The sequence below is a fragment of the Epinephelus lanceolatus genome, chromosome 15 (genome assembly GCF_041903045.1).
Source record: "Epinephelus lanceolatus isolate andai-2023 chromosome 15, ASM4190304v1, whole genome shotgun sequence".
NCBI lineage: Eukaryota > Metazoa > Chordata > Actinopteri > Perciformes > Serranidae > Epinephelus > Epinephelus lanceolatus.
The window spans coordinates 38,818,626-38,833,633 of record NC_135748.1 but is presented as its reverse complement, the minus strand read 5'-3'; the positions used below and the strand labels follow the sequence as shown (position 1 = coordinate 38,833,633).

Below are 15,008 nucleotides of genomic sequence, written 5' to 3'. Positions count from 1 at the left end.
TGTGATTTATCCTGGCTTTATATGAGCAGAAGAAACCCCGCTAGTCGCTAGGCTAATTTATACAATGTAAAATGCCATAGGCTTGTGCTAATAATGTTAGCATGTTGTATTTGTTTGGAAAACGTGTTTAGTATAAGACAGTTGTTTTGTCAGTGAACCTTGTGAGTTGCAATGGAGACGAATTTTGTAACGTTACTTTTGTTAAGTGTTGCTGTTGTCTCTGGCTTCATATGAGTATAGGAAAAGTCTGCTAGCTGCTAGGCTAATTTATACAATGTAAAATGCCATAGGCTTGTGCTAAAAACGTTAGCATGTTGTATTTGTGGGGAAAATGTGTCCAGATAAAGACAAGTGTTTGTCTGTGAATGCTGCGAGTTATAGTGAAGCTGATTTGTGCACTTGTGTTTGAAATTGTCTCTATTAAGCCATGTTTAATGTGTGTTTAATGTGTGTTTTGGGTGGGTATATCAAATAAATTTTACAGCACTTAACAGAAACCCAGTTGTCGACTAGTGTTTGGAGGTATAAGTGCAGAGTGACAAAGACACACGATCGCACAAGTTTAAATGCTCACAACAGCATAGGCCATGTGCGTAGGCTTGGGAATAGAGCTGACACACAAGTATAAATCAGCCTTAAGGTAACAAACACACAACAATTCTTATTTTCAGGTGATTAAACACTAAAGAAATTTCTGCCAATAAACCCCCCTAAACCCTACACACTGAACCTGTAATAATAATATCATGCACCAAAACACCAAAGCAAAGTCCTTGTAAGTGAAAGCAGTTTGCTGTGCAGGTATCAGCACCTTACGGTGGTCCCAGGTTGTCGAGGGCAACAGCTCCAGGTGAGAGAGCCTATGATGTTCTGCTGACACACTGATTTTATTTACAAAGACTTGTCTTAAGTGGGGACGTTGTCAGTTTCTGATGTCACCTGATGATCGGAGACAATTTCACACACTGACAGAGCTACAGGAAATACAGGACTGCATGCTGCCACCACAGAATAAGAAATAAAGACATAAATAAAGATCACATATGGGTCTGATCAGAGTCTGGCTATGAATGACTGAATACTGTTGTTTCATATGTTCGATCTGAGAGAGAGACACCGACAGATGACGGATTATCACTGAGACTTCTAACAGACAGACAGAGACACTGAGACATGCTTCACTACAGCTCTGCAGAAAATACAAACCTCAACTGTTTAAAAATGAGACAAACCTCAGAGAATTTAAAGGAAATGACTGAGCAGAGGAGAACCAACGAGAATTAGAGTCTGGAGAGAAGCTGGAGTGAAAACGGCCCACAAAAAAATGGTAAAAAAGAATGAGCAGGAAGTTAAAACATGGCTGACGACGCAGGTCGGTGGCTAACAACTACTAAAGGACTGGTGTATTCCCTTCAGAGTGGTGGTGTAAAAGTCGTTAATGACTGATGAGGTCTATCTGACCGAAATCTTGCATTTATAAAAACAGGAGCTAATTTGCTGCGCGCGGATGATTTTTCTAATAAAAGACAATCTTTGGTTTTTATTTCCAGCTCTCATCACACAGGTGTCTCGTGTTATTCTGAGCTGCAGTGATGAATCAGAGCGTAAAATCAGACTCACTGTCAGCTATCACTGTGGGGAGAAAATAATAAAATGCAGCTAAAATCATCATCATGTGTTTGGAGTTGTAAACAATCTCCATTTGTTAGAAGCTCTATTCTAAAACCAGACTGGAAACAGAAAGCCTGCAACAATAAAATGCTTACACTGACCTACAAAAATACAGAATCTTTAACATTTTTCCAGTGAGCTGATTGGTCAGGGTGTTGACGGGCTGTGATCCCAACCTCATAAGTTAACCTGCCCTGGAATAGGTTAGCAAATGGACCCAAACAGCTTAAAACACTGTGTAAAGGAGTTTCAAGTAGGGTTGTAGCGATATACCGGTTTCAAGGTATAGCATGGTATAAAAATTAATGGTTATCATACTGTGTACATTTGCTGATCAACAGTATTGGATGCAACTGGGCGGAGACCCTCACCTTAATTTTATTCATTTTCAAAGAGGAGACTTTTTACACGTTTCAATTATAGTAATTAAACGACTGCTCAACTAAATAAAAGCTCTTCTGTTTCCATTTCTTTAAGGGTCACTGTAACTCATAATAATTCTGTGATATTTTCTGAGACAGTTATTGTAAAAACTGCTGCAACCCTAACTTGAAGTTAAAAGTCTATATTTCTGTGACGTTCTTCAGCAGCCAGACACCAGGAGGAGCTGCTGGCTGAGCTGCTGCTAATATTAGCTCAAGTTGTCTCTAGAGGCTCTGCTTGTTTTTAGGGTAGAATTCCTTCAGTGTTCATTGTTCAGGAGGTACGCAATTATCCGCAGAGGTTTCTTCCTCTTCAAAACACCAAGTGATTTAAACTGATAAAAACACTGAATTAAGTTGTTCACTCTTAAGTTGAAATGGGGATCCGGGGGACTGTGAGTCGAGCTGCTGCTAACATTAACTCGGATTTCTTTCGTCCAATGACTAAAATATTTAATCTGGTTAAAAGACAAAGGACAAGGACAGAGCAAGGACAGATGTCGCCGCACTCAGCTGGTCCTGACACTTTGTTCCCAAACCAGTTCAACCAGTGTTCTGCCTCAGGACCAGTCTGGGACCAGAACTATCAGAGTCACCTAAAGTTTAACACAACAGACACAAAATGACCTCGCTTAGTGAGACACAAAATCCCACACACAAAGTAAAATGCAGTGTTATCTGGCCCCAAACCAATCTCGTTTTAAGATCAGGAGTTAGACAACAGAACCAACAACAACACATGACACTCTCAGGTGTCCAGGTGCTCCAGACTGTCGCTACGTTAAATCCTCAAAGAACAAACTACAGAGTCAGATGAGAGTCTGGAGCTCAGATCAACACTTCATAACCCTCAATCAATCCCCTCACCATGTGTGATGTCACAGAGGCTCCTACAAAATAAAACAACCAAGTTGAAGCTCAATCAACTCATGTAACGGTCAGTGAGATATAAACAAGCTCATACTCCAGGTGGATGACTTTAAAACATGAACAGCTGTGGAGAGGGAGGGTTAAGTCATTGTTGCCGTAGTAACTAATAATCATGGGTGTCATTGATCTCCAGCAGGTTTCATCCTCTGTGTTAACATCCAGCCTGTTTAATGAGGAAGGAAAAGACCAACTCTAAATATACTGACGTCCTCCAGACGGGTTTACACAGGAGATTACACTCTGCCATGTTCATGAGGATCTGATCAGCATCAGATTACCGAGGAGGACGGAGAGACGTTCACACCTTCAGCTGGAGAAACCCAACGTTCACACCTTTAACCGAAGACACCTGATGTTCATATCTTAAATAAAGGAACCTGATGTTCACACCTTTAACCGAAGACACCTGATGTTCATATCTTAAATAAAGGAACCTGATGTTCACACCTTTAACCGAAGACACCTGATGTTCATATCTTAAATAAAGGAACCTGATGTTCACACCTTTACCCCTATGGGCCCTAGGCCTTTTTGGGGGTATTTTTCCTGCCTTTACTTTTGAGCTCATATCACAGTCATTATAAAGGCTACGTGCACATGCTATATCTTATTTTTATATCCATGTCCTTGTATGTGCCTGCATTTTATATTCATTTTTATATGAATGAAAAAAACAAATCCGCGTGTCCCCCTCAATGTATATGGTGACTACGGCCCTGTCATGCATGCATAATTAGGCTGCAGTTGTCTGGGTGCACAAAGGTGAAGTGGCTGGTCTTGTCATACAAAGTTTGATGGAGTGTCAACTGGACAATATGGAGATATCTGCATCTTGAAAGCCGGACTACAAATGTGGATAGACAGGGAGAAACACACGCAAGCTTAAGACGTGGTAAGACACGATATTCCTCACTATATGAAGTGACTGATAACAAGATCTGTATAATGGATTGTAAAGAAGTTCGTCAGGTTTTTATTTTGTAGACAATAAATCTGGATTTATAGCATGATGGGATGACAGCACAATGATGTGTGTGGTATCACTGGAAAGCTCTGCTCCTGCACTTTCATGTAATATGCGTGGCATTTCTGTGCGAGCCTGCATTCGCAAGTAATCCATCCAAGAGTAATGTGTGTGCAGAGCTGCATGAAAGCTCTGTTATTCATAATTTTAGTGTAACTTTATCATTGTTTTTTGCTGTGAAAACACTGGACTACTAACAAGTGCCTGGTCTTGTCGGAAAGCTACAGTTCCGCTGTTTCACGTGATATGTGTCGCTCGGGCCCATAGGGTTAACTGAAGACACCTGATGTTCATAGCTTAAATAAAGGAACCTGACGTTCACACTTAAAGTGAAGGAACCCAAAGTTCACACCTTTAAGTGGAGGAACCTGATGTTGACACTTTTAACTGAAGAAACTCTAGAAACCTGACATTAACAATTATAACTGAAGAAACCTGACGTTCATACCAATGATTGAAGAGAACCTCGACGTTCACATCTTTAACTGAGAAACCCAGTGTTCGCAGCTTCAAATCAAGGAACCTAAGGTCCCGTTTACACAATAACGATGTCAACTTAAAACAGTAAACTTTAGTTGCGTTTCGGCCGATCGTTTACACGACAGCAGCATTTTGGGTGCCTGAAAACACAACATTTTGAAAATGGGTTCCAGAGTGCAATTTTTTGGAAACGGCTGCATCTCCGTTGTCATGTAAACTTGCAATATGCAGTTCCTCTGAAAACTGAGACTTTTCGCACGTGCGCATTACGGTTCCAGTCACTAGGCATGCGCGAGAAAGTCGACCAACAGAACAACAATGCCGAGCTCTGTTTGTGCCGCTCACCCTGTTGAATTTATCAATGCTTCTCCAGCAAAGTGTAGATCCACTGTAGCAACTCCACCTCGTCGTCCATCCAGACAAAGTTATCCGTGCGTGCTTTCGTCATTGTGTCTTCTTTGTTTTGGTTTGTAATCACCGCGTTGTAGAGGAAGGTGCTTCAGCGCATGGCGTCATACCGTGATGTTGCTTTGCAAATTTACACTGCCACCCATTGGCCTGGCGTGCATACTACAGCGTTTCCAGTAGATTTTGCGGCGCCGTGTGAACGGAGATCGTTTCAATGACGTTGTCATATAAATGCGGAAGCTTTTAAAACGCAAAGGACAGACTTTTCCATTTTTAGAGCTGTCGTCCAAACAGGGCCTAACTTTCACACCTACAAATGGAGAAACAGAACATTCACATGTTTACCTGAAGGAACTGAGCATTCACTCCTTTGACCGAAAGAAATGAACATTAAAACCTTTAGATGAAGGAACCAAACGTTCACACCTTTAACTAAAGAAACAGAACATTCACACCATAAACTGAAGGAACGAAACATTCCCACATCTGAATAACCGAATTTCTCACATTTACCTGAAGGAAAAGAACGCTCACACCTTTAACTAAAGACACAGAACATTCACACTTCAACTGAAGGAACAGAACAATCATACATTAAACTGAATTAACCGAACATTCCGAAATCTTAAGGACTGATCGTTCGCACCTTTAACTGAAGGAACAGAATCTTAACATCTTCTTTAACTGAATTATTCCCACCTTTGAAGGACCAACCCGTTACACCTTTAACTGAAGGACCGTGTGATCACACCTTAAACTAAAATAAGTGGTTACTCCTCGGCTCATTCGATTTCAAATCATGGATTTTTTGTCATTAAAAACTTATGAAAAAGAAAAACTGTGATTAAATTCAACCTTTATTTTTCTTCAACAGCCCTCAGCCAATCACATTTGATTATTTATTGACTATCAATAATTATGTGTGTTATGATGATGTATCTGTTTAATTTTTTTGTCCTATCTGTACTGTAATTTGTAGTTTTCAGATTATATATTCACCTGTAGTAAGACTGATGAATGCTTCTTGTTTGGTATTTAAGCACGAAAACACATGAAGACATTTCGGGATTGCTGTTGGACAGATACTTATTCTACAAACATTATCATCATAATTATTATTATTATTATTATTTGTTGGAGCAGTAGTAGTAGTGTTCCTGCAGCAGTTGTGTGTGCTGTGACCTCTGACCTCCTCTCTGTTGAGCTTAGTGTTGCTGTTTAGCTCTGTCAAGGACCACAGCTCCACCTGGTGGATAATCTGACATACTACACCTGCTCACTTTCTTCTTGAACAGCTGACAGATGGAGGAAACACTTCCTGCAGCGATGTTTGTCCATGAAATTTAAGCTTTAGGCTTTAAACACAAACCTGGGATCATATCACAGCCCGTCTGTATCATTCACTTCGTTCAGTGATGTCATCTGCCTCCTCATCCTCAAACTACCTGTTTTCAGCACATCTCTAATGCTGTGATGTGATGTTTCTCTAAAACAGGTTTAACGAGTCAGAAACACGAGATATACAGGTGTGACATTTTCTTTAGTCAGTCTGCAGGTAGCTTTAAATATCAGGTCACATGTCACTGATACTTTAAATAAAAGAGACTGAAGGATGAAGATGTTTTCTGTGGCAGCAGTAGTGGGAATAGTAATTTTTCTACTTCTGTACATGTCTATCAGTAGCAGTGGTAGTAGCTACTACTAGTAGTAGTATTCTGTCCTCTGTACACGTGTTTCAGTATCAGTAGTAGTATAAGTATTTTACCTCTGTACATGTCCACCAGAGAGTCCTGGAGCTCCTTGCTGGGCGTCCATGTTGAACTGGTCTCCCCTGGACTGAGTAAACTGGTTTCTCTGGAAACATAAACACACCTTCACATCAGAAACACACAGTGATAACCATCAGACTTCAGCGGTGTGTAAACTCTGCTGAAGAGTCCACAGACTGATCCTGGATCAGTTTAGATCAGATCCAAACTTCTTCTTCGTTAGGGTTACACATCTGAAGAAAAATAAATCAGACCAGTTCAACTGACTGACTCCCCTGCTGAAGACCAGTACAGTTCAGCAGGACCAGTTAAACTGAGCTGGTCTCCAGTGAGTGTATACATCTGATCACATGACCTGCAGGTCACATGGTTCTTGCAGCTTATTGGCTGTTTAATCTGTACCACACTGTGACACATTACCCAGCATTCTTCTATCCCCTCTGTCCTCTGACACGTTACCCAGCATTCCTCTGTCCTCTGACACATTACCCAACATTCCTCTGTCCTCTGACACATTACCCAACATTCTTCTGTCCTCTGACACATTACCCAACATTCCTCTGTCCTCTGACACATTACCCAGCATTCTTCTGTCCTCTTGACACATCTCTAACATGTTACCCAGCATTCTTCTGTCCTCTAACACGTTACCCAGCATTCCTCTGTCCAATATGTAACCGAGCAATGTAAATAATGAAGATATATTAAACTCTTATATTTCACTTCACACCTTCAACTGAAGGAACCTGACATTCACACCTCTGGAGGAACCGAACGTGACATCTTCAACTGATTGTTGATACCTCTGAAAGACCGAAAGACAGATCCTGCACACCTCTAAAGAACCAAACGTTCACAACTTTAAATGAGGGAACAAAACACTCACACATTTAGATGACGGAACCTGGTGTTCACAGAACATTTACACACCTCAAGGACAGAACATTCACATCTTTACCTGAAAGAACCGAACGTTGAAACCTTTGACTTCAACTTAAAGGGCCAGTGTGTAAAATGGGTTGAAAACAGTGACATCAGTGGTCAAATTCTAGATTGCAGGGCTCACTCGCTCAATATTTATTTAGAAATCTAAACCATGTTACGTTATTGTAATGAATCCCTCACGAGCAGGAGACCAGAGGAGTGTTCGGGAAAAAGGCCAGTTTATTTGAGCACTCCAGAAACTCCGGTAACACTCCAGGAGGTAAAAGACTCCGTCCCGAACTCTGACTCTTCTAGCGTAACAGACACACTTCATACACACACACTCGTTTACCATACCGAGTGGGGACCCCCTCTCCTCTCTGCTCCACCAATCTCCAGCCTGCACACTGACTGACAGCGTAGCCGGTAAACAGAGCTCAGCTGTTTATTTAGCCTAGCAATATCTCCGGACTATAGTAGCTGCAATGGACGACTTTGAACACGATTTTGAAGAGTTTCTTGTAGCGGACACAGACCCAGAGCCATACCTGTTTGAGCCGGAGCATACAGATGAGGAACTCCATGTGTTTGATGCTGAGCGGGCGAGAAGAGAGGCTGAATGCACAGAATGGGATTCGGTGCTACCATCGCTGGGGAGATATATCATCAGGAGGAAAAGCGCCGCAGAGAGTGCATCACAAGGAGTGAAGTTGCGTCTTCTTTTCCTCGCAGATGACGGTTCGGGTTCATTCTCTCCTGTTGCATGGTAAGTGTGGTCCATTCGCAAACTTTATAACTAAAAAAACTTTTCACTTCTCTCCATCGACGAACTACTAACACTCTCTGCTGTTTCCTCCTCCTTCTTCCTTCCTCCTGCTGTCTTTGTTGGTTTATTTATACACGTGAAACGCATTCTCTGGCTGGCTGGATTGTCTGCTCGGTCTGCCTTACATACATGGCGGCGCAAGATGGCGACCTCTCTAAAGCAAGGCCCTTGCTATATATATATATATATATATATATATATATATATATATAAAAGCATAATTATAAGGCTACGAAAACCAAACAAATTTTATTTTATAGCGATTATACACTTATATAAACATATTAATGGGTAGAATATTCAGATTCAGATTGACAATAAACCATACCAAATATTACACACTGGCCCTTTAAGGATCACAACTTTCACACCTTTGACTGAGGGAACAAAACATTCAAATGTTGCCAAATGTTTACTGAACGTTCACACCTTTCACTGAGAGAACCGAACATTCACAACTTTAACTTTGACTGAAGGAACAAAACGTTCACACCTCTGAAGAACCGAACATTCACATTTTTAACTGAGGAAACCAAATGCTCACAGCTTTAACTGAGAGAACAATATGTTTACACCTGTTAGTAAGGGAACCAAATGTTCACAGAATGCTAACACCTAATAAGGACCTAACATTCACACCTTTAACAGTGAGAACCAAACGTTCACTACTTTAACTGAAAGAACCGAACGTTGGAACCTGTAACAATAATCTAAAGACCCAAACATTCACACCTTAGCCCTCACACCTGTAAGGAAGGGATCCAAATGTTCACACCTGAAAGTAAGGGAACCAAATGTTTACTGAACGTTCACACATCATAAAGACAGAACATTCACACCTTTAACTGGGGGAACAAAACATTCACAGCTTTAACTGAAGGAACCATGCGTTCACACCTTTAACTGAGGGAACAAAACATTCACACCTTTAACTTAGGGAACAAACATTCACACCTTTAACTGAAGGAACCATGCATTCACATCTTTAACTTAGGGAACCGGACTTTCACACCTTTAACTGAGGGAACAAGACATTCACACCTTTAACTGAAGGAACCAAGCGCTCACACCTTTAACTTAGGGAACCGGATTTTCACACCTTTCACCGAGGGAACCAAATGTTCACAGAACGTTTACATAAGGACAGAAGATTCACACCTTTAATTGATAGAACCAAACGTTGAAGCCCTTACCTACGGGAACAAAACGTTCATAACTGAGGAAAGAAAACCTGATTCCTGTAAGTTGCACCTGTAAGTAAGGGAACCAAATGTTCACAGAACGTTTACACATCATAAGGATGAAACATATACACCTTTAACTGAAAGAACCGCATGTTCACACCTTAAACTAAAGGAACAGAACGTTCACAGCTCTGAAGGACCAAACATTCCCCCCTTTAACTGAGGGAACCCAACATTCACACCTATAACTGAGGGAACCAAATGTTCACAGCTTTAACTGAGGGAACCAAACATTCACACCTATTACTGAGGGAACAAAACATTCACACCTGCAAGTAAGGGAACCAAATGATCACAGAATGTTTACACGTCAGAGGGACCTAACATTCACACATTTAAATGAAGGAAGAACATTTTCAAACCTTTAACTTAAACTAAGGAAACATACCATTCACATTTCTTAAGGATCAATGTTCACACTTTTAACTAAAGGAACCGAACATTTACACCTTCAGCCTAACTACATACTTTTTTAGTTGCTACAGATACAAATATAAAGACATATTTATCTCTTGTATCTCTGTGTCTCTTACTTGTTGTCAAGTTGCTGCTGCAGGTTGCTGATCTTTTTCTTGGCTCTCCGCAGAGCAAACTGAACATCTTCTGCTCTGCTGATGCTGGACGCCATCAACACACCTTCACCTCGCCAAAAAAACACACCTGACCGTCTCTGTGACAACCAGCACACTCTACACCACCTCACAGCACTTCCAGGTCACACAGGAGGAGGAGGGCTGTGATTGGCCGACAGCCAGAGAGTCCGAACCATCAGCAAGTTAAATATTGATGAGCTCGGAGCATCGGGTGACTCAGGTGTTATTTTCAGCAGCAGAATTAATTTCTTTGTATTTTTCCTTTTGATTCCATCCTATTATTTCAGCCCCATGTTTATATTTACGTTTTATAAAAGAATATTGTTTATTTCGTGTGCTGCAATCACAGATATTAAAGATTTTTCACAAATAAAATGCACAGTTTGTCTCAGTTTTTTGTTTGACAGCAAACTAAACTTTTGTTAAAAGATCAGTGAGTTTACACTTAAAATCTTCATAACTTGTTTTTAAATCGACATCTCAGTGACATCACTAATGATCCTCTACTCTGACTCGCTGAAACCTGACTCATCAATGTTAAATAACAAACATGTAAAGACACATTTATCGATCAGTTCTGTTTATTTGATCTTTTTCAGTCAAACAGATAATAAACTGTCATGTTTTCTGCGTCTCAGCGTCCCGCAGCAGTTTGTCCAGCAGCACCATGTCCACTCGATGTTTCATCACAAACTGTCCATTCAGGTGGAAGACAGGTATGTCCCACCTGTACTTGTCGAACCACGCCTTGTTCTCTGGAAGAGTGATGTCCACCTGCTGTAAGACAAACTGTAGAGACAGAGACAGATCGGATAGTTAGAGGAATGTCTCTCTGTTGGACTTAAATATAAAACTTTTACTTCAATAGAAACTGAATCTTCTTCCTGAACTTTCTGTAAATGAAACATTTAGAGACGATTTAAAAGATCAGTGAAGAAGATGCCTTCCTGTCTCTTATATCTATTCGCTTTTGATTTAATGGAGTAGAGGACTCAGGTGACATTTGGCTTTGTTGCCTAGCAGGTGGCGCTAAGGTAATACCGAGTTTAAATTTGTGAACGTGTGTCGAGTCTCACCCGGTGTTTGAAAGGTTCCAGCTCTTCTTTAGCTTCATCACACAGAGGACATGGATCCTACAGAGACAACGATCAATAATTTTATTGTACTGAAGAGTTAACACAGTGAAAATGATTTATTATTACCTTAGTACATACAGTCAGAGTGGGTAAAGAGGAAAGCAGTCTGGAAATATGAGGTTTTGTTGCCTTAGTAAACAGTTAGAGTGGGTGGAGGAAAAAGCAGTCTGGAGATGCGAGGGTTTGTTACCTTAGTGTACAGAGTTAAAGTGGGTAAAGAGGAAAGCAGTCTGGAGATACGAGGTTGCAGAGCGGCAGTTCGTCTCAGGAGAAACATTTGATCTGAGAAAACAAAAAAACAAACAAACAGTTACTGACCTCAAACATCCACCGAGCAGCCAGTCGACCAATCACAGAGCAGGAGGGAGGATGATGATGAAATTTCTCTCAGTTCGTCCACTGAGGACGTGTGTGAAGACAGATACAGTAAAAGGGCACTGAATGGCAGCCGGGTCACAGCCAGAGCGCAGCTGGATTACAGCCGGATTGTAGCTGGAGCGTAGCCAGTATGCAGACAAATCGAAGCTGGGTCACAGCCAGGGCACAACCATATTATAGCCAGTACGCAGCCGAAGCATAGCAGGCACCCAACCTGAGCTCAGCCAAATAACAGCCAGCGCGCAGCCAGATTACAGCCAGATCGTAGCCAGTATGCAGACGAATCGCTGCTGGAGCACACCTAAATCACAGCCGGTATGCAGCCAGAGCACAGCCAGATAGCATATATATCACAGCTGCAATTCTGCCGGATTGCGGCCACAGCTCAGCCAGAGCCCAGCCAGATTACAGCCAGATCATAGCCAGTAAGCAGCTGGAGCGTAGCAGGCACTCAGCCTGAGCTCAGCCGCATATCAGCCAGATCATAGCAAGTATGTAGACAAATCGCTGCAGGAGCACACCTAGATCACAGCTGGTATGCAGCCAGAGCGCAGCCAGATTACATCCAAATTGCAGCCAGTTCCACCAGACCGCAGCCAGAGCTCAGCCACAGTTCTGCTGGATTGCAGCCAGAGCATAGCCGTATTACAGCCAGATTGTAGTCGGATCGTAACCTGTATGCAGACGAACCGCTGCTGTAGCACACCTAAATCACAGCCAAATCACAGCCTGAGCACAGCAGGAGCTCAGACAGATTTGTTCTCTCTTTAAATGTCACTCAAATAAGTGTGAAGAAACCTGAACAGATAATAATAATGGAGATAATTTTCATACATTAAAAAAATGTATGTAATATTTTTCTTATGTAGAGGCTGTGACGTCACTGCTACAAAACATAAAGATGAATTTTAGAACCTAAAAATATTAATTATTATTATTAATTATCTCATTGAATATATTTAAGCAGCCTAGTGAGATTTGACTTGATGAGTTATAGTGTGTCTGAAACTGTTTCTTCACTGAGGACAAAAAAACAACCTAAATTATGTCAGAGTGCAGGCATTAAAAACGAACACACACACACACACACACACACACACACACACACACACACACAGACAGAGGCAACTGATTATTACCGTGCTGATTTAAACCCAGTTAGCCAGTTAGCCAGTTAGCCTGTTAGCTCAGCTGTTAAATGACCTGTAAAGTTTCAGTAACTTCCGTCCCCGGTTCTACAGAGCCGAACCTGCCGGTAAACTCACCGAGTTCCGCTGAACAGTCACGATTCTTTCCAAACGGACAACCCGCTGAAATGTTGTGGTTCCGGTTGTTTAATTAAGTCTCTGATGAAAGCTGTCTGGAAGTCTGGAGCCGCTGAGACACAACACCGCTGCTGCTCTTCTTCTTCGGCCCTGTTGTTCTTCTTCTTCTTCTTTGAGCTAGAAGAGCAACTTGCACCCTGAAGAGTTGCACCACTGCCACCATCTGGAGATAGACAAGTCCTACTTTCATTCTTTCCTTCAGACAGTTACTGGCCACACTGATTTCACTGGTTTTCATTTCCAGGGAAATCCACCCACAGATCCACGACATGTCAACAAATAAAGGGACAGCCCGGCCCCCTGGTGTCAGTCTGTAAATCTCAGTTTCTAACCATGTAACACGTTAAATTATGAATTCTTTGTCGTGTAATTAAGAGATTATTAGGGAATGATGCAGTGTCTCCGCACATTTTAAGGTGAGTTTAAAGAGTAAAAATCTAACTTTTAAGAAACTTCATGTATATTTGTTGATGTGAAATTCCACTGGTAATTTTTCCCCTGTTAAGGGTTTTTGAGATGGAGGTGTTTGTAACGTGCTTCTGACTTTAAGAACACTTCTGTAAACTATAATATAATCAATGGGTTAAAAAAATGTTTTCAAAATACATGCAGCTTCATTTATGATCAAAGTGCTCCTCTCATTTAGGAGTGTTTTGTCTTAAAATTCTTAGAAAATATGAGGGATCTTTTTTGTTTGTAAGTGTTTATGATGTCACAGTGAAGTTGACCTTTGACCTTTTGAACATAAAATGTCATTGCTTCATTATTTTATATTATGAGATATTTCTGTTAAATTTTGTCAAAATTAGTGTTTAAATTCTTGAGTTATGACCAAAAACCTTTTTAGTGATGTCATAGTGACCTTGACCTTTGACCTATGACCATCAAAAACAAATTTGTTCATTGATGAGTCCAAGTGGACATTTGTGTCAAATTTGAAAAAAAAAATCCCTTTAGGTGTTCTTGAGACATCCTGATGAATCCTGTGTTCTTGAGATATTTTGTTCACTAGAATGAGACGGACAAGGTCACAGTGACCTTGACCTTTGACCATCAAAAACAAATTTGTTCATTGAGGAGTCCAAGTGGACATTTGTGCCAAATTTGAGGAAAAAAAATCCCTTAAGGTGTTCTTGAGACATCCTGATGAATCCCGTGTTCTTGAGATATTTTGTTCACTAGAATGAGACGGACATGGTCACAGTGACCTTGACCTTTGACCTATGAGCATCAAAAATAAATTTGTTCATTGATGAGTCCATGTGGACGTTTGTGCCAAATTTGAAAAAAAAAATCCCTTTAGGTGTTCTTGAGATATTTTGTTCACCAGAATGACACGGACAAGGTCACAGTGACCTTGACCTTTGGCCAAATTTGAAGAAATTCCCTTTAGGTGTACTTGAAATATCACGTTCACAAGCATGGGACAGACAAACACGAAAACACAGTGCTTCCACCCACAGCAGAGACATAGAAAGTGAAGTGAGCTTTGGTATTGTATGAAAAATTTAAAGTAGTTGAAGCGTCCGATGACATTTTAACTTGTATTTTCACTTCAACTGACACTTCAGCAATTACTCCCATACATGTAGTAAAGGTCCACAGAATCACAAGTGACCCAAAGTGTTCACAAGTCAGTGGAAGTGACGGCACTGAAGGCAGTTGAAATGTCAGTGAAGATCAAAGTGCTGAAAGGAGTGAAAGACAGATGAAAGAAGCTGAAAAGTCGGGTTAAACGTAAGTGTTGACAAGTGTTATTTGTAAGCACTATAAAGGTAAGCAGTTGAAGGAGTTAAAATGTTGACATTACATTTTAGATGGTTGCTGTGGTGATCCGCCGGCCACGGCTATCGCTGGTGCAGAGGTAAATATAATCTA

The 15,008-nt window shown here is 41.0% G+C and overlaps 2 protein-coding genes across 2 annotated transcripts in view; both read right to left on the bottom strand.

The window, feature by feature from the left end:
* Window positions 1-13,397, bottom strand: part of mipol1 (mirror-image polydactyly 1) — a 74,432-nt gene extending 61,035 nt beyond the window's left edge. The window contains exons 1-2 of the mRNA XM_033641911.2: window positions 13,071-13,397; window positions 6,701-6,789 (exon numbers count right to left, since the gene is read on the bottom strand). Of these exons, the coding sequence (XP_033497802.2) occupies window positions 6,701-6,710 (10 nt within the window). The 5' untranslated portion in view covers window positions 6,711-6,789; window positions 13,071-13,397. The remainder of the gene's footprint in view (window positions 1-6,700; window positions 6,790-13,070) is intronic.
* c15h5orf63 (chromosome 15 C5orf63 homolog) lies at window positions 10,858-12,475 on the bottom strand. Its single transcript, XM_078175330.1, has 3 exons — window positions 11,746-12,475; window positions 11,368-11,424; window positions 10,858-11,080 (listed from the first exon to the last, which is right to left on the bottom strand). Exons 1-3 carry the CDS (start codon window positions 11,752-11,754, stop codon window positions 10,910-10,912), a joined length of 237 nt encoding a protein of 78 aa, XP_078031456.1. The 5' UTR covers window positions 11,755-12,475; the 3' UTR covers window positions 10,858-10,909.
* Window positions 13,398-15,008: the final 1,611 nt, after the last annotated feature.